Source organism: Chelonoidis abingdonii, chromosome 19 (assembly GCF_003597395.2).
Source record: "Chelonoidis abingdonii isolate Lonesome George chromosome 19, CheloAbing_2.0, whole genome shotgun sequence".
Taxonomy (NCBI): domain Eukaryota; kingdom Metazoa; phylum Chordata; order Testudines; family Testudinidae; genus Chelonoidis; species Chelonoidis abingdonii.
The window spans coordinates 7,003,243-7,028,635 of NC_133787.1; the positions used below are offsets into that span (position 1 = coordinate 7,003,243).

General features: G+C 49.6%; 1 protein-coding gene and 1 non-coding gene across 3 annotated transcripts in view; both read right to left on the reverse strand.

Annotated features, from left to right (window-relative positions):
• Positions 1-5,144: 5,144 nt before the first annotated feature.
• Positions 5,145-25,393, reverse strand: part of CPNE2 (copine 2) — a 184,174-nt gene continuing 163,925 nt past the window's right edge. For both annotated transcript variants that reach the window (XM_075073711.1, XM_032774049.2), the window contains exons 15-16: positions 6,717-6,953; positions 5,145-5,701 (exon numbers count right to left, since the gene is read on the reverse strand). In XM_075073711.1, coding sequence (XP_074929812.1) covers positions 5,594-5,701; positions 6,717-6,953 — 345 coding nt within the window. In that variant the 3' untranslated portion in view covers positions 5,145-5,593. The remainder of the gene's footprint in view (positions 5,702-6,716; positions 6,954-25,393) is intronic.
• LOC116821132 (small nucleolar RNA SNORA57) lies at positions 18,506-18,647 on the reverse strand. Its single transcript, XR_004372831.1, has one exon. It is a non-coding gene; the product is annotated as a small nucleolar RNA SNORA57 (small nucleolar RNA).

Here is a 25,393-nt window from a genome sequence, read left to right on the forward strand (position 1 = left end):
TTTTGCCCCCACTACTCCCCTTGGAAGGCTGTTCCAGAACTTCACTCCTCTAATGGTTAGAAACCTTCGTCTAATTTCAAGTCTAAATTTCCTAATGTCCAGTTTGTACCCATTTGTTCTTGTGTCTACATTGGTACTAAGCTTAAATTCATTAGCTTGGGCAGTGATGTGTCCGATCCTTTGGGATTGGTAGAACCTTTTCTTTTATATGATGAAATAAGATCTTCAGAAATCATCATATTTGACATGGGTACCTGGGTAGAGGCCTGAGGCTGGGTCACTTTAAGGGAACTGTGTTGTTTGGATGTCTGAGTAACCTGTAAGGTAATAAAGAAGCTGATTTATGCTGGCTTGGTGAATCTAAAGTATTGGAATATCCACCAGCTTTTGGGGGATTGTCTGCCCCATTCTTTGCAGTTCACCCACATTGAGTGACCAGAGCTGGCCCCCACTAGGACCCCAGTCACAGCATCCAAAGCCAGAACAAAAATAACCCCGGAACTCCACTGGCTGCAGATAGTGACTTGGGTCCAGTTTTCAGGGGTCCATTAGGGGCTCCAGGAGTGGGGAGAAGGGAAGGGAGGAGTTCACTGTCTAGTCACACCTGAAACCTGAAGGAGTTCAAGTGTGCAGCTCTGCTAGGGACATCAGCTTGTAAGTGGCCCTGTGAGGAGCTGCCTGTTCAATCGGTTTCAGTGATTTCAGCACCAGGATGCACCATTCCCAAGTTACAAAGGGTGGTTTGCTCCCAACTGGCAAACCTGACAGCTTGACTTGGGATCCCAGCATAAAGCTGGACTCCTTCCTTCTTGTGCATTAGCAGCAGCAATCAAGTCTCTGCAGGCCAAATCAGGTCTTCAGTTACACCTATGTGATCTCTTTCCCCTCCCCCTCCTTCAACAGAGTCGTACAGGTACAACTGATTGGAACTTAAACACTTCTGCTGAAGGCAGAGTCCAGCTCACGCCCCTGTGGCTGTGTTCTCTGCAGGGCAACGAGGCGTGACAAGGCAGCAAACCCCTATTTTATGGACAGATCAGCCGCTCTGAATGAATAGGCACAAAGAACAGATCTCTTGAATATGTCAGCAACCTTGTTACACAGTCACCTTTCACAGTAGAGCTAAACACTGAGGACTTGTTGAAACGTAAAAGAAAACTGCAGAATAACAGTATCTCCCTAACCAGCCAACAATGCATAATCCACTTCCTAGTGCAGTGAGGGAGATCTAGTATCGTATTCACTGTTGAAGGAAGCTCTCCAGGCCAGATCCCTCAAAGATAGTTACAGTTCTAATTTCCATTGAAATCACTGAGGAATGGGGCCTTACTCACTATAGGAGAAGTTGCCATGGGAGTAACTGCACGCTGTGGCATAGAAGGTATTTACTGGGAAAGCAGTCAGTTTAGATAACATATAAAATATGATAGGTTGTTTCCATGGCACGGAAAGCGTAGGATAGTGTGACCCAGCACACCAGATCGGTCTTCCAAGACATCATCTTCAAGGAAAACATGGAGCAGAAATGGTGTTACAGTGGCTGTTCAGATTGCAAGTTCTCTAGGACGGGATATGTCTTTACAAAGCATAGCACACTAGGACCCTGGTCTCAGCTTGGGCCTCTAGGTGCATCTGGTATGAATAAATAAATATCACCACCACGATCTCTTCTGCAGTGTTTCTATCAGTAGATCTCAAAGCACTTTACAGAGGACGTTGGTATCATATCCCCATTTTGCAGGTCTCTTGAGTCCCAGTCCAGTGTTCTAGCCCCTAGGCCTTCTGCCCTGCAAAGATCACTTCCAAAGGGAATTGCAGATCTGTGTAACCCTTCTATCTGGCCTTCTAGACCCCAGGAAAGGGAAATTGTGATGTCAAACAAGTGTCTTTGGTTACAGAATAAATACAAATCCAGCTCAAGCCGCGCACCTTAGAGAAACTTCCTGATAAGCACCGAAGACCAAGAAAACAAAATACAGGAGGGAGTACAAAAGAGTGAGATATGCATGGGTGCTTCCCCCTTCAGCCAGGGATGGGCAGGGAGTTGTGAAGATCCCAAGGCAGCACCTTGCTAAACCAATGTAACAGCCAAATGGTAAAGCCAGGTCACTCCCACAGCATCAGGACATAGTACACAGATAGGAACACAGGAAAACACACCTAATGTCCCCCATTACCATCCCATCTGAGCACCTCTCCAGCTACAATGCATTTCTGCTCACACCCCTGTGAGGCAGGGCAATGCTATCATCCCCATGGTGCAGATGGGAACTGAGGCACTGAGAGATGAAGTGACTTGCCCAAGGTCACACAGGAAGTCTGTGGCAGAGCAAATCTTCCAAATCCTAGTTTAGTTTCTGACCCACTGGACCATCTTTCCTCTCTACCCATCTGCACACAACAAGTGTCTGCTCCTTAGCACAAGGAAACCTTGGTAGCCACCCCATAGGTGCAGGCAATGAAAGGATCTTGCCAAGGGACACACTGGATGGAAATGCTACTGATTGGCCTCATCAGCCAGGTAACCATTTGCAATTAACTTTGAATGAAACTCACCAGAGCAGGATCCAGGGCTCGGCACCAGGAACGTGGGGACAACAAAATACAGCAGAGCATGAAGGGACGGAGCCAACTGGCCCCCAGCCCTCCTTTCTCCCCTGCCACTGACAACCTTCTTCGCTGCTGGGGCGTGGCACACCACAGCCCCTGCACTCCTGTCTCTGCTCTGGCTGCTGCTTTGCCCAAAGGAAGCTGCCGCCACCCTTTCCGGATCCTTTAGGTTCCTGAGGGCGGGACAAGATGGCTGACAATAGGGCAAAGAACCCGTCAGTCAGGGATTGCTGGCTGGCCGGTAAAGCCAGGGGAGCGTGTTTGCCAGTCACTGGGTTTCCCTGCTTTAAGCTGAAGCTACACTTTGGTCTTAAGAGCACAGCTGCGGTTGTTGCCGGCTGTGTGATGATTTACTCCGCTTAAAGACAACTGCCTGGCTACAGTAAAAACGGACCCTGGCTTTCTACAGTGCGTGGTGCAGGAAAGGCCATTCCCCCCAGCGGGACTTAGAGCAAGAGGGTAGATGTAGGGTGACCAGATGTCCCGATTTTATAGGGACAGTCCTGATTTTTGGGTCTTTTTCTTATATAGGCTCCTATTGCCTCCCACCCCGTCCTGATTTTTCACATTTGCTGTCTGGTCACTCTAGGTAGATACCAAGCGTGCTATGAGGGGGGTAGGCAGACGGCAGCTGTGTGCACTCAGCCCACAAGCTGTGCCATTCGGGACTGGTTTATCTGACGGGTGGCCTGACTCCTGGGTCAGTTCCTGAGCAGTCTGAAAGCTTCTGTACAGACATTCCCTGAGAGGCAGGAAGGTTTATGAACTCTCTGAAGATATCCTCTCACGGCCTCACCTTCTGTTCCACCAGCATCACCGCACTGGGAATGAAGAACTGCTCCCGGGGGAGACCGACACACTTTTGGCCCCAGACACGAAAAAGCTGCCAAATATGCCAGGGCGACAGTCTGTGTTCCACTGTCGGTGGCGTTATTGCCTCTGAGAGACCTTTCAGCCTAACTCAACTATAGTAAGTGGTTTGATATCAGATGCTTCCCCGTGGAGCGGCCTGGATATGGCGGAAAGGCGCAAGGCCCCTCCAGTTACTCTGATAACAGACGCGAGGTTACTGCACGGAATCAAGGCTTTACAGCACAATGTGAACCAGAGCCACGCGCGACGTCCCTGTAGAAACCTCAGCCTGCTGCTGTGCAAGGAGACGTGTAGTGACGCACTGGTTTCCAAGGTCAGACCTCTAGCAGTTCAGCTAGACCAAGTGCAAGACGCACTCCTGGCAGGATGGATCTATCTGTGCCACTGCCATACCCATGGCAGGGAGACAGGGGCATTGCGCACCAACAGGATGTGTCCATAAAGGCCACTTTGCATGGCCATTCTGGGTTTCAGCTGCTGTTACCTATGGTGAGGAATTCTGGAGAGCTCCATGAGAAACAAGGGTGGACTGTTCTGCTGAAGTCAGTCAGGGTGACCTGCACAACCGACGGGTTTTGCACTACACTCTGAAAGCGGTCAGACACATCCTCAGGTCTGGCAGGAAGAGATTCCACAGCCATGCGGGCCCTGCTCAAAACATCCAGCCCTCAGGGGCAAAAGAGATGAAGGGAAAAATAATGCAAGGTCAACGGCTGCACCCTTAGAAGGCAAGAGCAGGGGGTCACTTTTGTTTAGAGTACTTATGCTTCTCTTTCTTACTGTGTTTCAATGTCTACATGCTAGAGCACATACATAGAGGTAGCACAGCCATGTGGTTAAGGCACTGGATTGAGACTCAGAAGATCTAGGGGCAACTTCCTGGCTCTTCAACAGGCTCCCTGGGTGACCATGGGGCAAATCACTTCACCGTGACGTGCCTCAGTTTCCCCTCTTTACAACGCTGTCTTACCTCGCAGGGGTGTTGTGAAATGTGTGCACGATGCTCCGACACGGTCACTATTATTATTCTAGTCAGGGACCCCATTGTGCTTGGTGCTGTCCAAACAAAAGATGGGGCCCTCTTAAGCATCAGTCTAGGTCAGACAGAAGACCCAGCGACGAAGTTAATCACGTGATGAAAATTAAGCATCTGCTCAAGTCCACCCGTATTCAGCAAAATACTTCCACACTTGTGCTTCGTTTTAATCACATGCTTCAGAGCCAGTGAAGTCAAAGGGACTTCAGCACTTGCTTCTGTGCTGTGCTGAATCAGGGCCCCAGTCAACCATTTAAGATACAGGCAAGGGTGAGTCCCAATCAGGGAATGTTCTTGCCCAAGGAGCACAGGCACTGGCTCCGTGGACGCTCTGGGGCTGGGGGAGGAGGCGGGCTGGGGTGGGGATGTGTGGAAGGGATCCAATAGGGGGCGGAGTTAGGGCAGGGACTCGGGGGATGGGGTTAGAATGGGGGCAGGGCCAGGGGCGGGAAAAGGGTGGAGTTGGGGCGGGTACCTACCGGTGCCAGAGAAAGTTGGTGCCTATGCCAAGGAGTAAGATGTTCGCGCGATTGCCCCGGCAGATCAAGGCAGCCAGCATTAAATGCTGTACAGGGCACTACAAGGCCTTTCTGCATTGGACCCAAACAACGGACCCAGGCCTGGCTTTTAAATATCTGAGTTTCTTTATTAACCTGAGTATAACAAATATAACATGTACACAGTATAAAAATGACCATAGAGCATGAGCGGATTATGGGTACAGCACAGATATGTGATCTATACACAGGAGTGGGTGGTAATATATTAAGCATTTTGTTGTTTGGAAAAAAGCAAGTTCTGATCTGTAAAAGTTTTCATCCCGTTCTACTGAAATTATACAAAGTACCTTCAATACGTAAGAGGGACTGGAGCGAGGCAGGAGAGGTCTCCGTTCTGCCTGCGACTGTTACCCTGGCCCGGGAACGTACAAAGCCAATTCAGCTGCTTCTCTGGGTCAGAGAGTTTTTAATAAAATAAACTAATTAAATTAAAAGAGTACAAAGGTTTAAAAGCATGTGAAACATGCACCCTTCGGAAACCGGCAACATGCAGACAACACCGATGCTCCCAGCGCTATGCTGGCTCCGAGCTGAGGGGAGGCAGATTTTGATGCTTGAAATACTGAACGACTTGCTGGGGGAGTTCTGCCAACACCGCTTTGGCCAAAGTTTCTTTAGGTGCCTGTATAAAAAAAGAACAAACAGGCCAAATGATTTCTTGTGCCCAGCAGCTGCCGCAGTGGGTCCCTGGGCTGGTATTAAGGCCCGTGTACAATTACCAGGGTGGGTGTAAGCCACCTGTGGTTACCAGGTTTTCATGCAAGCCCAGGTGCTGGTAGAGAAGGTGACTGTTGCCACGGTGGCTTTACATCACGCCCACTCATCACTACAATGGAGGCCAGCGGGGCTGATATGTTAGAGAATGTGCCTTGGTATCCTGCCTCTCTTTCTCCCGGCATCCCAAAGCACTTACAGCGTTGAGTCAGACGGTTACCCTGCAGTGACTGCGTAGGCAGGATACACTCGCTAATAGCTCTCACACAGCCTTGGCCAGCAGCAGCTGCTCTGAAGGGAGAAGGGATGACGGCCCAGACACTGGGACTAGCCTCACAGCGCTATTGTACGGGATTGCTCGCTGCACAGCAGGAACTTCACGTTAGCCCCTATTGGAGTCTGAAAAACTTCCATGCAGAGGCAGAATTGCCGAGTGGTTATGGCCCAGGACTGGGAGTCAGGGATTCTGGGTTATAACCCCAGTGCTGCCACCAACCTGCTTTGTGAGCTTTGGGCAGCGTCACTTACGCTCTCTTTGCTCCGGCCTGCAAAACAGATGCAAGTGCCAGGCCTTGCTGCCCAGACTCACGCTTATCTGCACTTTGATTTTGCTGGCAGCCTGGAAAATGCCAGTAACGTCCCCTGGTTTCACATCTCATCTGCAGCAGTGCACGACGTGAGAACTGGGTAGCAAGAGGCCTTTGACTCTGAGCTGGGAAGCCACCAGCTGCACCACACAGCCTAAGTACCTAGAATGCTACAGCACTAAATGTATGAGCCTCTCCCCTCTCTTTAACGAGGGAAATAAACAGAGCATGCCAGCTTGGGGGCAGATTCCCCCTGGGATGGGTCTCTGTAGCTGACTTACACCCAGCTGGAAACAGACAGGGTCTGGCGGGCACAGCAAAGCCTCCTGCACTTACGCTGCGGAACTCGCGGAAGGGAACAAACTGCACAATGTCCCGCATGGCTTCCTCGCCGGTGTACGACCGGAGCACGCGGTTATCCCCATCCAGGAACTCCATGGCTGCAAAGTCCGCGTTGCCCACCCCCACGATGATGATGGACATGGGCAGCTTGGAGGCCTGCACCACAGCGTGTCTCGTCTCGTCCATGTCACTGATGACGCCGTCCGTGATGATCAGGAGGATGAAGTATTGCTGGGGGGACAGAGCCGAGAGTGAAATCAGATGCGGCGCTGCGGGTAGGTTATGGGCTCCAGGCTTCTCCCAGCCCCGTGCACTCCCCCACAAAGACTTGCTCGATGGGGAGAGGAAAGGGTTAACATGAACACAGCCACAGCCCATGTGACTGGGCGACTGCAGTGTGAGAGGTTGCAGATGCCTTTCCCATATGATATGGGCATGTCAAAAGCCTAAGTGATTTAGGAGCATAAGCGCCACTGACTCTCAATGAGCTTCCCTTTCAATGGGACTTGCACTCCTATATCACTTTGAAAACCCCACCCGGAGGTGCCTAAACATAAACTTTGCAATCTAAATTTAGGCTCCTATTTCAGAAAATTTGGGCCAGTGTCTCCTCACGAGCCACCATACCATCCAGCTACACCCATCCTCCATCAACCCACTGCTCTGAACGCCTGTAGACCCCTTACTCACCTCAAACCTTCTCCCCTCATTAGCCAGGAGACTCGGTCTCCTCCGAGTTGCCTTACACTACTGCAATCACCCTTCTCTCAGGAAGCGCCTCAAGCCAACATCCCTCCTGGTCACTGGTCGCCCACCCAGCCACCTCCCTTATGGTTTCCTCACTGACTCTCTGGACATTTGCTCCCAGCCTACCCACATCGCCACTGACAATGGCTGACTCACCCGGAGGAAGGCCCTGAGACTGAAGCCACCCCTGGGTTAGCGCCCTCTACCGCACCCATCTCCCGGCTTCTAAGAACTATCTAGTTCCCAGGTGTCACCCACCTAAAAGCTGGTCTGTTTTCCAAGCGTTCCAAATGCACCTTTGCACAACTGGTCCCGAGTCTCCTATGAAACTTAGTACAATTCTCGTGATCTCTATTCACTCTCACCCTCTTCCCTTCCTCTTGTATTGCTCAGTGCCTGTGTTTCTCCCATTAAGACAAACAGGTCAGAGCTGTGGCCATTTAATCTTTGTTAAATGGACATTTGATAAATAGTAGATACCTGTAGCAGAACCATTAGTGGAGCCACTGGGTGAAACCAACTCTTATGAGCCCCAGGGATCTGCAGTGTTCAACTGCTTTGAGGGAGGCAGCGTGGCATAGTGGATACTGCACTAGACTGAGAGTCAGGATACTTTGAGTTCTAGTCCCAGCTCTGCTGCTGGGTGTCTCCGTACCTCAATTTTCCCATCTGTAAAACAGGCACAGTGATCCTGGCCTCCTGTATAAAGTGCTTTGAGCTGTACTGATGAGAAGAGCTAGAGATTGTTATTAACAAAACTTGCCCCATTTCAGGGCAAATTTTGCCTCCATCACAGAGAGTTCAAGATTCAACTTTGCTCAAGGGGTGTGAGAAGCAACATGAGCCAAAAGCCAGACAAACCAAACCTGGTAATTTACACGCAGCTCTTCTCCATAGTCCATTATCGATCCACTGTGCTAGACAGTCCACCTCCCCCAGCTTGCTATGCCATTGACTGGGCTATGCAAATCCCATCCATTCTAGTCACCAAGGGCAAAGTCACCGTGAGCAGAAAGCCAGCAAATGGCCCGAGCATCACTTCAGCTCTCAGTAAAACTTCCGGTTTTATGGTCACCTTTCCCCACTCCCATTGGGTCATTCCATTGCTTCTAAAAGAAAAAAACCCAAAGGGTTCGAATTCTATTCAAAGCCACACAGGTGTGTCCAGGGCTGTGCCTATGGTAGTGCTGCTTATATGGCAGGAAGTAAAGCAAAAGAGGGAAGTGAGATCTAAATTCCCATTCGGTCCCCTGCTGACTGCCAATAGAAAGGTTGTTGACTAGCTAGTGCACCTCCCCGGGAAGAGGGATAAGAAATACACGGACTTTTTGTCAGATTTGGGGAAATATCTACAATTGTGGAGCGAGAACGCTCCCTGCAACGTTACTGGGTCAAACCCAAGCTGACTTCTGCCTCCAAATACACTGCTATTAAGCAGCCTAGGGATTCACCCAATCCCTGCTCAGATATAGGTGTAAAGATTTCTGGCATGGGTCTTCCCATTGGTGTACAATGTGCCACCAAGACACTCATCCTACTCGCTAATGAGACTGCCTCAACGTGAGTACCACCTCTCCCTTCGACTCAGAGCCCAGCATTTTAAGAGTTAAAGGGGTCACCAGTCGCTCTCTGGCACCCATGAATTTTAACCTGCTTCAAACATTTCCAACCACTGGATTATAAACTGTTGGGGCCAACATTTTCAAGTGAGCCCATCCAAAGTGCACCCCCAAAACCTGCCTTTACATGTGCAAAACCTGCAGCAAGGAGCACCCGAAGCTGCTCATTCGGAAGGTGCAACAGATGGTCCTGCAAATTCCAGGGCGCAGCCAGTTTGGAAGTGCGGGCAGGAGAAGTGGGGGGAGGGGGGGTGGAAGGGGTTTTACTCTTGTATCCCCTGCTTTTTCAGTTTTGGCTGCTGGAGAGATAAACTCCAGCACAGAGCTTGCCTCTGCCCTGGGAGCAAAGCAGTACAGAGCTCAGGAAGATCCGGTACATCTCCCTTGCTTTTCAGCTAAGGTTTTTAGGTGCCACACAGCTTAAAGCACCCTTCATTGTATGCTCTAAAGAGAAGAGATCTTTATAGCTGCACTGTCTAGGCCTCTACTCCTTGGGCCAACATCATCCTCCGTGTGAACTCGAGGAAGTCAGATATGTCGAAAATAAGCCTAGTCCCACGTCCTTGGTGAGTATTCCTCTGGACTTACAGACATAGCTCGCTATATTCAGCACCAGGACTATTTCATGCAGTTCTAGGGCGAGTCAGATCCAGCATCAGAAATATTTCATGCAGTTCTGTGGCGAGTGAGATTGTGTGTGTGTGTGTGTGTGTATGTGTGTGTGTGTACATGCACACACACACACACACACACACCCCAGTGAAAATGGCTGTGCAGTTGCAACGAGGTCGGACACCAGGTGGATGTGAATTTGCTTATGACATTTCCATGACGTCATTCCAAGTGGTGCAAGATGACTCAGTGATGCACAAGCATTTGAGCTCTTCCCCCCTTCCTACGCCAGAGGTAAGCAGGGCGGAAGAGATTACCTGACAGAGTAAGAGCCATGATTTCTCTCCTGTCAACCTCCAGCGCTGCCAGCGAAGATGTAACAGCTTGAGACAGAGGCCCTGCTCTCTGTGTCACTTCTAGTTAAGGCAAAACTTTGGTGCAGAAATGGAGAAATACCATTCAAGTCAGTTATCATTCGGCTGCTTCTGGTACACCCTAAATTGCCAGTAAAACACAGAGGACTGAGCCCATGTGCCAGGATTTGACTGTATTTCAGACCCGACTCACTCTCTTCATGAGAAACAAACCCCATATAAGTAAAAAAACAGTTCACTTGAGCTTAGAAGAGGGTTACTGACATAGACCCACCCAGACCAATGATTAGATCAAATCAATGGGACCCATACAGTCTAGTTTATTAGTAACACCCAAATCCACGTGTTAGGTGGAAGGCACAAACTCACAGTGATATGCTTAATTTTGCAACGCTTTCCCAGGAAGGGGAAATTTCTTCCTGACCCCACCTGGTGATTAGATTATGCCCTGAAGCATGAGGGTTGGTAGCATCGTATTTCTTAGTAAAATTACTGGTGCTATCTTTGCTCATATGTACAGGAACTCCTCACTTAAAAGTCATCCTGGTTAACATCGTTTCGATGTTAAGTTGCTGATCAATTAGGGACCTTTCTCGTTTAAAGTTGTGAAATGCTCTCTTCTAAGTCGTTTGGCAGCCGCCTGTTTTGTCCACTGCTTGCAGGAAGAGCAGCCCATTGAAGCTAGCTGGTGGGTGGTTGGAACCAGGGTGGATCAGCAGCCCCTCTATCAGCTCCTCCCCTGTGCAGCAGCTGTCCCTCCCCCGACTGTCGTGCTGCTCCTGCCCTCTGCCTTGGAGCTGCTCCCAGAGACTCCTGTTTGCTGGGGGAGAAAAAAGGGCCTAATGTCAGGGTGTCTCCCCCTCTCCCTGCACCCTGCTTACCCCATCTTCCATAGAACAGGGGGGACACATGATGGAGGGAGGGAGCTTCTAGGCAGTAGCTGCCCTCTCAGGTCTCAGCAAGCTGATTTAATTAACAAGGCAGTGTACTTAAGTCTGGGGTCAGCTACTTTAAGGGGAAATGTGCATTTTTTCTCTCACACATCGGGTGTGTTTCTCTGTCTGCCCTCCCTCCTTTTCTGCTGCCTTGTAGAGAGCGGCGGCTCCAGGCACCAGTGCTCCAAGCATGTGCCTGGGGCGACAAGCCACAGGAGGCACCATGCCAGTCCTTGCGAGGGCGCCAGTCTTGCAGATTCGGCGGCAATTCGGTGGTGGGTATGCCGAAGCCGTGGGACCGGCGGACCTCTCGCAGGGAAGCTGCCAAATCCATGGGATCTCCTGCAGGCAAGCCACCGAAGGCACCCTGCCTGCCGTGCTTGGGGCGGCAAAAAAGCTAGAGCCGCCCCTGCTTGTAGAGTATTGTGAGAGTTAACTCTTGAGGGCTCAGTCAATTGCTAGTTCATTTAGCTGTGAGGCATTCCCTGGGAAATAACCCATCCTCTGACTCCTCCACCTCAACCAAGCTTCACAATCATCATCACTGTGTACCAGTATTAAATTGTTTGTTTAAAACTTATACTGCGTGTGTGTGTGTGTGTGTGTGTGTATTTTTGTCTGGTGAAAAAAATTTCCCTGGAACCTAACCCCCTCATTTACATTAATTCTTATGGGGAAATTGGATTCGCTTAACATCATTTCACTTAAAGTCACATTTTTCAGGAACAGAACTGCAAGGTTAAGTGAGGAGTTCCTGCAGAGTGTAGAATCCAGCTTCTGTGACAAAGGGAGCTGGAGATCCTCAGCAAACGGATGCTGCTGCAGCTCAAATATCTCACCATCAGTCTTCCCCAGCAGCCTAGCGCCCATCAGACGGGATGGGTGAGGGAACCCCACAAGAGAGCCCTCAGAGGAGATCAGTGATTCCCTCTCAGGGGTGCTGAGAGGCATGAGCAGATTCTACTCAAAAGCAATCCCATCCACTTATGTCCTCACGGTCAAGCATATCAAGAACTACTGAACAGTCTGAGAACATAGATAGCCGATCTTTGTTGACCGACGGGGGAATAAGGTGACCAGATGTCCTGATTTTATAGGGACAGTCCCGATTTTTGGGTCTTTTTCTCATATAGGCTCCAATTACCCCCAACCCCCGTCCTGATTTTTCACACTTGCTTTCTGGTTGCCCTACAGGGGAACCAAAAGTCCAGTGCGGTCTCCATGCTAGAGAGAGACTAGATTTACAAGGAATAAGGAAACTGGGAGAATTTTGAGGATGCCAGTCTAGACCTGCTACTATTGATCTTCTCAATAACCTTCCCCACAGAGGGAGGTTCAAGACATGGTAGATATTGGTTAGTGTCAAGACTAACCGCTTATGGGATAAGTGGCATCTTGCCTTAAAAAAGAGAAGCATTAAATAGCCTCATCAGTATCAGAACCAAACTCTCCCCAATGGCTTTTACAAACGTCCATTTGACAGGTACATCCCAAAACTCCATCAACGAAACCGAGTCAGACTAAGCCAAAAGATCCCCAGAGCCTCTCGGATACTATACCCACGGAACTTGGTACTGCCATGGATCTGAGCAGTCCTGTTCATGAAGACGGAGTGAGAGATACCCAATGCTCTCCAAGGGGAGGCAGCTTGAATTGAGTCAGACTGTCCATCACCAAGAGGTGATCCACTAGTCAAAACTTTGCAGTTGTCATGGTGGAGATGCAAAATCTCTAACGTCCCCCCCAACTATAGGTAGGGTGAAAAAATTTCTGCGTCATCTTCAGTTGGATTTGGAACATGCCTCTCCCTATCTGTCTTCCCCTCCCATCACTCCCCTATCACGGGAAAGCTGAGTTGAAGCAGTGAGCTTTAGCTCTTTGCTGGGAAAGCAGTAAGGTCCAGAACTCTGAGCCAATGCAACAGAGGGCTTTGAAGATCTGGAGTGACACCCTGAATCTTACTCTGTGTTCGGAGGGTAGCTCATGAAGCAAAGAGATTAATGGAGTGACGTGCTCCTGATGACCAATGTTATTAAATCAGCTGCTGCATTCTCATCGTTGTCAGAACTGATGGCACCCTTTCATTCTGTTCCCTCCCTCGGAAGTTCTCCAACCTCAGAGTGGCTCCTGGGCTGGTCAAAGGGAAGTGTCATTGTTTTTAAAGTATTTTGCAAGGGTCACAACTCCATAATACCAATCGAATTGCCTGCACGGATCTGTATGCAACGACAGGACATGCAGGTCCTAGAGTGCAATCAGCAGTCCCTTCCATGAGGACTCACTCCAGGCCTGTTAGTGACAAAAGTCAGCATTGGTCATGTTAGTCCCCTTGGACGTATGAGAGCCAGAGAGAAACAAAAGATATGACTGTGTCCAGCAGCCTTGATTCAGCATCCTTTTTACATTCATTACAACCAAGGACTGTCTCTTCTCCACCAACACTGCAAGATCTGGAGGAAACGTATCTGAGGGGAGAGCGAGATGTTTTGAGGGTCAACATTAAATGCTCAGAGGTCACCCTAATTAACAGAGAACCAGCTGTCCTATTCAGAGTCTGAATTACTCAAGCTGATGCATCTCACAGCTGACATGTCTTGCGTGCTCGCTAATAGAGAACATTTAATAGCAAAAGATTTAATTCCATGCAAAAACACCACCCATTATAACCACACAGATTCAAACATGCCCATAATTATAATGAACTCCACACACTCCGCTCACAGGCTTTTTTATCTCACGCCCCTTTAAGATCCTAAGGCGGTGTGAAAAGTTAATGGTTTTGTCTGAAGTTATTTGTAAGCACCATTGAAATCCTGCTTTTGTTCTTCCATCCTCTTCTACAGAAATATCCAGTCATTAGCTGGCTGGGCACTGGTGCCCTTTCCAGGGATTGGGGCTTCAAGAAGGGTCTGTTGTGATAACTGGGCATACCTGAACTGTGAGTTCAGCTGTAAAAATCTGTCATGGTAACACATAATAAAGCATAAAGTTCTAAACAGGTGCAAGAGAACCAGAGAGAGAAACTATTTTAGTCTAAACCAAAAAGGCCACATCGATACAATCCAAGGACTGTTGAAATGATGCTTCTTAAAAACAGAGGACATAGAGCTGGAAGTTAATGAACCCAAAACTGGTGGGTTGGATATTAGGCCTAATTGGTGGACAAAATTAGGAGATGGTGGGCTATTCCACCCACCATTCCCTTTGTGGGAAAGAGACCTTTTGTGGGGGAGGGGAACTCTTGGGAAGAAAAGACAGACTATGGCAGCATCATGGCTCCACCCCCACCATTTCTTGGCACCTCAGGCCTTCTTCACCCTGATCCTGAGAGGTGTCCTGACCAGACCAGGCCAGAGAGCGGGAGCCAGATGACACTGCTTTCCCCTTCCTGGTTTCAGCTGAATCCAACCACCACCTGGGATGACCGTCCTTACCATCCAGACACTATCAAACAAGGGAGCTTTTCCTTCGAAAACTGAATTTAACAGCAGTTCTAGCCCATCTCAACCAATTTCTCTTTGCCCCAAAAGGAGAGTTGTTACTATCTTTGATACCATCGAAGAGTGTGTCAAAAAGGGGGTGGAGGTTCCTTTTCAAACTCTCTCTAGCTACAGGGAAAGGGAACAAGAAATGCTGTTCAGAGGGAAGCCTGACTCACTGGTTTCCCGTCTTTTCTGTATCTTTAATTAAAGGCCCACAGGATGTTTAATGGTGTTTTGGCCATGGTGCTCAGCTGCCTGAGGTCTCTGTATACCCAACCCCAGACTTTATTTAACGCTGGCCGGCAACTGGGCTATGCTGACGCCCTTGGTTCAGCTATTCCATTGAAATTAATACAATGCATTGGTGTGTGAGAGTCACAGCTGATTTGCTCTGTGTTGATCAGACATGGGCTTGGATCAAGCCACCCAGATCTGAGCACCTCCCTGCTTGGGGGAACTTTGGAGGGGGGCGAGGTCTTAGAAAAAATGGGGTGAGGCCCACGGCATGCAGAACAGCTACGATGAAAGGAAGTACACGTAGTAGGTGAATCAGTGACCCATCCTGACTTATTAAAAATGGGTCCCATGGTTCCAGCCCCAGTTTAAGAAAAACACTGATCAGCCGCAAACTCATTGCTAACAAAATATCACTAATGCTAAGGATACAGCTACACAGCAATAAAAGACCCATGGCATAGCCGTGGTTGGCCCAGGTCAGCTGACTCAGGCACCCAGGGCTCAAAATTGTGATGTAAATATTCAGGCGTGGGCAGGCGCCGGGGCTCCAAAACCCTGTGAGAAGGGCGGGTCCCAGGGAGTGGGCTCCAGCCCGAGCATCAACACCACTAGCCCTGCAGCTCGAGCCCTGCGAGTCCCACTCGATTGACCTGGGCTCCGAGACTCGGTACTGTGGGGTTTTTATTGCAGTGTAGACATAGCCTAAGAGTTTAAGAGGATCCAAGAAAGGACTCAAAGTTTATGTAAATAACAAGAAAATTCAGACTTACAATAATGCTTTTTTTATTATTATTTTTTTTAACAACAAAGGTTTTGAAATGGATATAAACCCTCATGCTTCAGGGCATAAACTAACCCCTACCCAATGGGGGCTAGGAAGTATATTTCATTATGAGCAGATTACCCCACATGTGCCTACTGTGAGGTTCTTACTCCTTCCTCTGGAGCAGCTGCTGCTGGCCACCAGACCTGAATCATTGATTTTCAGCCAAACCAGAAAAATATGTTTTCTTGTGAACAGAAATTAAAAAATATATATTCATTGGGGTCGAACATCACATTTGCAATATATGTTCAAATCAACATTTTGTTCTAACAATGTCATTTCAAGCCAGAATTTCATTTTGAAAATGTCAATCGAAACAAAAGTCTAAACTGCAATCGTATGATTATTTAAATCACTTGTGATTTCTGAATCCTTGAGGTTGGTAATGCTGTATTATCAGGGAGATTTAGGAAACCAACCCTCAGCCTCCAAACGCTTAAAATAAAGCCAATCTGGCAATAGAAAAAGCCTGGATTATTTTACACTCTACTGAAAAGATCCAGTTTGCAACGTGATTAGGGATCAGAGGGCACCAGCTAACACAAGGGAACCATGAATCTGACAGCTGTGTAGTTATAAATATACACATACACACACGGACACATCTGCAGCTGCAGAGAACGTAACAAGTTTTTAAAAGGGATATTTGTCTGGATATCAAGAATGTTATCAGAATTCATGGCAACAAAAATTTTGGAAGGGATATTAACCTCATGCTTCTGGGCTTGAGACAATTTCTAACGATGAGGTTTTTACACCTTCCTTTGCAGCTGCTGACAATGGCCACTGTCAGAGACGGGACACTGGGTTTGATCTGGTCTGGCAATTCCTATGAGCAAGGAGTAAATGTACAAAACACCACAGGTTGGACTTGGTGCTGATTTCCTCCCCATACAACTCTACCCGCTTCAGTCATAAAACAAGGCAGAATTTGCCTCAATGCATGTTTAAAAAAAATCTCTTTCCCTTTGTTCTTTCTCTCTGTGAAATCGGCAGTGGGATCAGAGAGGAGCACTAAAAGGCATGCAGGAGAGGAGGAGGGAGTAAAGCTTATCAAACGTTGTATCGACAGGCTATTTCAAAGGCTAAGTGAAATAAGGGATATCTGCTAAGATCATCCTCAGGATTACGGCAGAGCAATCTGGCAAGGACACATGATCAGAGCTGGTGGAGAGCAACAGATCCTGGGACGTTGTAGCTATTGATCTCCTTGCTGGACCGAAATGAAATTCTCATCTCCTCACTGCCTTTATCCCTTTAACTTTTCAGCCTGTCAATGGAAATTGCTTAATGCTCGTATCCTCTTCTCAAGCTCCACCCCTAACAGAAGACCCACCACCCAGGGGTCTCGTTTCACAGTGGCATAACTCTACTCACTTCACTGTTACTTGAAGTTACTCCTGTGTGTGCTACTCCTGATTTACACCATCAAGAGAGAATTGGGCCCTGAGGCTACAAAAATCCAGCTGTAAATATGCTTCTATATTTTTTTCGCATTCCACTAACCAGGAACATTTTCCGAAGAGCCTACCTTTTATTGTGCCATACTACCATGACATAGCCCAGTGCAGCAGGTCATTAGAGGAGCTGTTACACAAGGATTACTTAGGCACTCAGGCTGGGGTTTTCAAAAGAGGCTTTAATGAGCAGGGCACACAATTCCGACTGAAATTCAGTGAAAATGGGTGCCTAACTCCCAGAGGTTTTGTCGAAATCTCCTGGCCCCAGGCTCATCGAGGACTGCAACGCAGGCCATCTGAGTCACCATGCTGTTTCCAAATCCTGATCCGATGGCCAACTGTGACAAACAGGAGCTCAGAGATTTCAGGATGTCCACACAAACCTTCCCCTAATGTGCAATCAAATGAAAACTCGCAGGATTATTTTCCTGTGAACAGTCTTACAAAAGCAATCACCCCAGATGAAAAGGCATCAGCAATTCCATCAGTGTGACCGGGGGACAAATTTCCAAAGGAGTTTAGGGGCCTATAGATGCAGATAGGAATCTATAATACCATCCAAAGTACCTAACTCACCTTGAAATCAATAGGAATTAAGTGCCTACCCTGCTTAGATGGTTCTGTAAACCCCAATAGGTACCAATCAGCACCTGTGGGAATCTGGCCCCGTGACTGGTATCCACATGAATAGACACAAAAATTCTTCCCCCTGCATTCAACCAAGGGTTGAGAGGGCATTTTCCTCCTGCCCTTGGCACTGCATATCTTGCCAGGTACTTTATTCCCACTGCCTTCTGAAGCCACTGCCAATGGCTGCCTGCTGGACTGTCAGATCAATGCTGGCTGACAACCCCTACGCCCATACAGCAAGCTGATGAAATGTCACTTGGTGGCATTTAATGCCCATCCTGACGGCACATTTGCTTCTACTGTTTGAGGGTCCAAGTGACCCACTTCCCTTCCCCGCCCCCCCATCTGAGGCTCTGGGTTCCCATTGCAAACTCCCAGGATTCCCTGCCTCCTGTCAGCACGAGGGCCTAGGCTCCTATCAAATCCCGCAAAGCCCGCCGTGGCCCGAACAGACCCAACTCTGGCAGCCGACGCCATAGCAGCGAGGTGAAGCGTCTGGGGCAATGTGCCACTTGTGTGCGTGCATGGGGGACCTGTCAGGGGAGAAGCACAGGCACCATCACGCTCGTCACTGCACAAAGCAAGTACGTTCTATACAGACAATTGTAGGCTCCATTGAAACCCACCTGCTACATCAGGTTTAGATCAACCTCTGGGGGAGCAGCTCTCCCCGCAGTCCCTCCCACTCCCAACACAGAACTTCAGCGACCTTGCTCCTTTGCAGACCGGTCCAGGCCGTCTCTCTCCTCGCCCAGACACACCATCACCGTGGTGTTTGATTCCTACCCCAAATCACACTCGGGACTTGTTTTCTTCCTGTCACCGCACCCTTCCTGTGGCCCCTTGTTGCCCTCCCGTGCAGTATGTGCCAGCGAATGAGGATAGGACCAGTAGATGGGAGCTGCTGGCTCTGCAGACACAAAGCTGGAGTTTGCGTTTCCTATCCCTCCGTACATCACACACAGGAGGAACAAGCTACTGCATGTGTGCCAATAACTGGAGGAGCCCAGAACCCCCCACTCTGCGCCCAGAGGTGGCCAGAGATCAGAACCAGAACCGCCAGTCGAGTACACCAAAATAGAGGGACGGCCCTTTATCTAGGAGCGATATCTCCAGCAGGGGCACTTCACATCCACCCTACATCAGATCAGGACCCCCTGGAGAAATCTTCCGTAGAGCTATGCTCCACAGAGAGCCTGGGGAGGCACCACTGAACTAAGTCGTCTCTGCTGAGCGGGAAGAGAGCTCATCCTGTGTCCTTTCTCCTTCCCTCATGCCATTCACGACTGATCACTCGGTACATGCAATGCGGTCACTTAGCAGGGACAAGACCTGGCCACTAGTGTGTAATCCCCATCCGGTTTTTCCAGTGCAATGTGTGTAGTTTGTAGCATCATGTGCCCACCCCACTAGAGATCTCACGTGACTTTATTACACTGGGGAGTAAGCAACCTGAGGGCTTCCTTTCGCCCAAGAGCTCATGAGAGGGACTCCGAGGCTGGCGACTCAGAACAACAGGGACCCAGTGAGGAGGCTGGGTCAGAGGCTTAGCATCGCTTGCTTCACTGAGTGGGAAAAAGACTAAACAGCCTATTCTCCCCCACGCCAAAGAGACCGGAGCACCCGACAAGCAGCAGCCCCACAGCTACCTGGCCTCACCTTCCCAGCCCATCATGCGTCTCAGCCTGGTCCTCACTCCTCTCCTCATCATATTATTTATTTATATTCCTGCAGGGCCTAGAGACAGCTGGGTGCTGCACAGATACACAGCGAGAGACAGCCACCGCCCTCCAAAATAGTTCACCGTCTCCTCGCCTTCAGGGCTCGTCTACACTGCTGAGTTAACTTGTGTTATAACTCCAGTCTTGCCCCTAACTTGAGTCCTGTCCGCACACAAACCCCCCGAACTCAAGTGCGGTGGTGCTTTCACCTCAAGTCGGCTGACCCATCCAGGGCACAGACTACAGCTTGAATCAGCTGCTAATATGACCCCCGTGTAATAATGCAGTCAGTCTGCGCAGCTCACGTAAGCTAGGCTAACCTGCGGTAACTCTGTAGTGAAGAGTTCGCTTCCGTTTCCCTTTCCCCACTTCCCTTTCTCACTCCAAGCACCTCTCCCCCTCTCTCACAAACACTGACCCCCGCAAACTAACATTTGGGAAACAAGCCCACCATTGGCAGAGCCAAGCACTCCACAATCACAAGCCGCGGCCCCCACAATCATGAGACTGGCTTAAAAATCACAAGTGAGTTTCCTTTTGTTTTCTAAATAATGCATCTGAGATTCTAGTTATTTGCCCTCTGGTTTTCGAAACTTTAGGGGGTCATGTTTTCAGCCTTTTCTCCAGAACAATGGCAGCCGGAGACGTTTTTTTCTTTAAATGAAAGCTGATAGTCTCCAATAATCACCTAACTCTAGGCACTGGGGACTTAATTAAAAAGACACAAATATCACAAGATCCCTGATAAAAAAGAAATCACATGAGTTGGCAACAGTGTGTATATAATGAAGACGAGGAAGGATATGGAATTAACCCATTGCGTGCTGGCCATCTTCCTGCTTACTCTACCTTTGTGTCGTATCCCCTCCTCCTGCTGCGCACACATTGCCTGTCGCTAATGCCTAAACACTTTGGGGCAGAGGCTGTGTCTTCCTATGTGCTTGTACAACACCTGGAAGTGTTGCCCCATTCCCCAGGGATTGGAGATAATAAGGCCATCACAAAACAATTCTTGACTTTCTGTGAGCAGAGCTATTCCGAAAGCCAATTCCTTGTGTCACCTCTTGAAAAGAGTTCTGTGATCCAAGCTGCTTTTCACGATGATTGGTCTTCTCACATCTCTTCTTTTCATCTGGCCTCTTCCTAACTTTCTTTCCCTAAGGGCTACCTTACTTTCAGCCTTTACCCAGCTGGCCCTGCCTCGGTTTCACCATAAAGTTGCCAACAATTTTCTCCATGGCCAGTAGCTGAACCTCAAAGGGATGAGTGTGTGTGAGGGAAACATATCCCCTGTTTTTAATGGTACCCAGCTCGCAGCATAACTCCTGTGGGATCAGGGATTCTTCCACTGGAAGTACAGTGAAACCCCACTATAACGTGACCTTTGGGGTCCAAAAAATCCCATCACGCTAAATGCGGGGTCGCGGTATAGTGGGGTTTCAAATCAGTCAGGTGGTCCCCAAAGCAGTGCATTGAGATGCACCGCCTAGTGCCCCTGGTGCCTAGTGGCCAGCAGGGGAGAGGAGCTGTGGCTCCCCGCCTGCCAGGGACAGAGAACTCCGGGGCTGCGGGCGCCACTGCTCTCTGTCCCTGGCAGGTGCAGGGCCGCGGCTTCTCTCCAGCTTCAAGAGGATCTGTGGCTCCCTGCCTGCCAGAGACAGAGAGCACGGGTGCCTGCAGCCCTGGAGTTCTCTGTCCCTGGCAGGTGCGGGGCCGTGGCTTCCCTCTGGCTACAAGAGGAGCCACGGCTCCCCGCCTGCCGGGGACAGAGAACTCCGGGCCTGTGGGCGCTGGTGCTCTCTGTCCCCGGCAGGCGCGGGGCCACGACTTCTTTCCCACTTCACGAGGAGCCGCGGCTCCCCACCTGCTGGGGACAGAGAACTCCGGGGCCCCGGGCGTCGGTGCTCTCTGTCCCCGGCAGGTGCGGGGCCGTGACTTCCCTCCCGCTTCAAGAAGAGCCGCGGCTCCCCATCTGCCGGGGACAGAGAACTCCGGGGTCCCAGGCATCAGTGCTCTCTGTCCCCAGCAGGTACGGGGCCGCAGCTTCCCTCCCGCTTCAAGAGGAGCCGCGGCTCCCTGCTTGCCGGGGACAGAGAGCACCGGCACCCGCAGCCCCAGAGTTCTCTGTCCCTGGCAGGTGTGGGGCCGTGGCTTCCCTCCGGCCACAAGAGGAGCCACGGCTCCCCACCTCCCAGGGACAGAGAACTCCGGGGCTGCGGGTGCTGGTGGTCTCCGTCTCCGTCCCCAGCAGGTGTGGGGCTGCGGCTTCCCTCCCGCTGCAAGAGCCATGGCTCCCCGCCTGTCGGAGACAGAGAGCATCGGCACCAGCAGCCTCGGAATTCTCTGTCCCCGGCAGGTGTGGGGCTGCAGCTTCTCTCCCCTGCCATGGTGTTGGGGACCATGGTACAGTAACCTACTTCATCTTAAAAGGGAGCCAAACTGCGATCGTGGTATATGCGATTTCGCGTTATGGCGGGGCACGTTATGGCGGGGTTTGACTGTATGTAGCAGAAATTGCAAGCACCTGAATATTGGGGCAGAGATAGTGAGGGAGATCAGGGCTGGGACTTGGAATCAGATAACTGGGGGTGGAGGGAGGGAGTGAAGAATCCATGCATCGGAATTGAGCTGTCTAAGGAATGAGCTGCAAATACTTACAGCTAGTCCATGCCCCGCAGCACGGCTTCTGCTGCCCTGAGCCCTACGTTATTGCACTGAACGCAGGCAAGCATGGATAAGCTCCAATTATGAGTATGCTTAAAAATCCGGGGGTTAACAATACCACGCCCTCTAAATGAGGCAGCAGTGAAATGCAATGAAGCAATGACATTCAGTAAGAGTGACATGAGGGCTGGCCAAATGGGCTGGGTTGACAGCCCTGCAAACTATTGTCCCCTCTTCGCCCAGAGCACAGGTGCAGTACAGAGCAGCAGCAGGACACGCGTCACTGAACGGCCTTTGCAATGCACCTCAGCCTTCTAACGCAAAACCATTCTCGCCTCCAAATAAGAGCCCCACCCCACCCTTACATAATGCCTGGCCTCTGTCAATCTCAAAGCACTTTATGAAGGAGCCCAGTATCATTTTCCTCATTTTATAGATAGGGAAACTGAGGCATGGACTGGGGACATGACTTGCCCCAGGTCAGTGGCAGAGCCAGGAATAGGTCCCCCAGCTCTCCAGCATCCCGGTCTAGGGTTCTCGTCACTAGGCCAGTCTCCAGGCCCCATTCAGCCCTCGGGCACTCCACTGAGTCTGCCACGAAAGGGGTCAGTTAGTGCCAGCTCTGGTGGTGATGGGGACCCTGTTCACTAGAATATGGACCAAGGCCATCTAACTCCACACGAGGATGAAAATGGGCAAGTTTCTCTGCTCCGCCACTTCCTACATGTAAAGAAACTCACTAACAGCTACCACAGGAACTTCCTTTCCCCCCCATGATACTAGGCGACCATGTAACACAGGGCTGTCTGCCCCAGAAGGCCTTCAGCACTGGAGTTCAGCCTTCGGTTACAGGAGGAACAGCTTCCCTTCTCATTACATTACAGCGTGAAGCAGCCATGTGGTTCATGCACGTAGCTAGGAGCCCTTTTCTCAGCAGGCTGTGTAACACACAGTGAGTTCACATCGGAGAGGGGAAAGCTCATGATATTGGAGATGTTCCCTGGTATGGCTGCAGCTGGGTTGAGGCACAGGATGGCCACAAATCCAGGTGATCATGAGCAGTTTTACCCTGGAGACTGTTGTACATACAAAGCATATGCCAAGCTGCTTTGCAGGAATAAATAAGGCAGGACCATGAACACTGCATAAACTCCTGGAGTCAGGTGCAAAAAGATCACACGCTGAAGGAACCACCCTGTCACAAAGCCAATAAGAGAGAGAAACAAAGAATCTGAGAAGCACAGGCATGGAAATCTTTTCACACAGGATTTGGAGCAGGATGGAGAACCAGGGATGCACAGAGGTGCAGATTCTGGGACCTCTGAGACCAATGAACAGGACCAGCTTTTCAGCTTCACTTCTCTTTCCCTCCACTATCTTTGCGGATTTAGAAAGGAAGACCTGGGAGGCAGAGGCAGGAGTTTCATGCTTGTAAGATAAAGAGGGGAAAACTTAAGTACAGGGAAGCAGATCCTGGGGTGCTGGGGACAGACTGGGCTTTTCCATGTGCTGAGCAGATGCAAGTTCAGAAACAGGTTGTCTTAATAATTGGACGGCCTGTGGAGTGATAGCAGCTCACGACTTGCTGGCTTCTGGGCAAATCTGCGAGTGCGGAAGAAAGGTCAGAGGACTCCATAGTAAGGTGCCTTCTAGAGGCTTATGCCTCCTTTTTTAGTATTTAGCATGGATTGTTAGTATAGAGTCAGGCTGCTCTTCCAATATCATTTATTGTTTCCATCCGTTTTTTAAGTTACTTGATATTAAAGTCACATATGGGCTGTATTGCCTATAAAATGTGACCACCAATTATTTCTGCTAGTTAAGTCGGCAATTAGATTCAAGCCTGCTAGGGATTATCCAACGTATCCAGCATGCTAGTGAAAGAGGAGGCTATTTGGAAACCAAAGATTCTCTTTGAAAGGTAATTTTCATTTCCCAATGCTTGTTAATCCTTTTCGTGTCAAGTCAGGCACATGCAGTCTCTCTCCCTCTCTCTCTCTCACACATATTGTTTTCTGCTTCCACCTCCTAAAAGCTGGTGAGCTCCATTGTTTGTGATCTGGGTTGCCATGGAAAAGGTATAAGCAGGGTGGGTTTTTTAGTGCTAGGAAATGGCACACCTCTCGGAGGGAAGCTGAACGAGAACAGGGAGGATTCAGACCCTGTGACAGTGCAGGCTCCCAGGTATAATGGCGATGTTCACAAATCATAAACGCCTAGAATTACGACATCCAATTAGATTACTGGGCAGAAAGAAATCAATAGAGCTGCATCCGCCTATCCCCAAGGCTGGATATTTACAACCATGCCTAGAATATCTGCATTAACGTTTTCAACTTATACTTCCTTTGCCATTTGCCACTGCTTATTTCACACAATGACCCCTGGCTGCTTGCCAATAGCCCCTACTCTGCTCCACACTTGTATAATTTATTCCAGTTTCTACGGCACCTCAAGGAGATGTAACTTGAACTGACAATGGCGCCAGGGGTGCTTCCCCAGGGCAGGCTGCACGGCTGGAAAGGGACCAGGAAAACTCGTTTCAGCCAAAAACCTGAGATGAGAAATGGATGCTGGCTCATGACCCCACTCCCCACACCTGCATGAAGCTCACGGTTCTTGAGGCCCACGGCCTGAGAAGCAAAGGTTTGAATCACTAACAAACCACGCTGATAAAACCGGAGACAGAGCTAGCCAGCTGCTTTCTGTTCATTTGCGAATTATCCTAGTAAAAGTCTATTCCCCATCTGCCCCCCGATATGGCAGGGAGGTTACCCACGATGGAAGTTATCTCTGTAACCTCTCAAGCCCTATCACACACATTGATGGGAGAACAATATTCTAGATCCCCTCCTCATGTGCAAATCAATTTTCTCTAGCCATAGAGTTCCAGCCTAATAAATCACCCCACTTGCTAATTTTGCTTCATTTCTTATAACTCCTTTTCTCTTTTCAAGACAGTGTGGCCATGACTACAGTTGGATTTTAGCCTTGGAGACTGAACGACGACAATGCTGGGGGGAGGTGGATCAAAGACACATGAGCAGCATTTTTTTAATGTTCAAAGGTGACCATGTGACTTCTCCAAATCTCCATCTTCATCAGGAGCCATTTGCAACCAGAGGGCCAAATTCTCTGGTGCAAACTGACACTGCCCCACTGGCTTCAACTGCACTAATTTCTACCACTCTGAGTACATCATAACTGCACATGAAAGTGTGACTGCAGCGTGGGTAGGCAGACCTGGGCTAGCTTGCATCTAGTTGGGGCAGGTAATGATAGCAGGGAAGACTTGGTAGAAGTTGGCAACACAACTAGGTACCCAGTGTCCCCAGAAGGCTTTTACTGGGGCAGGCAGCCTAGG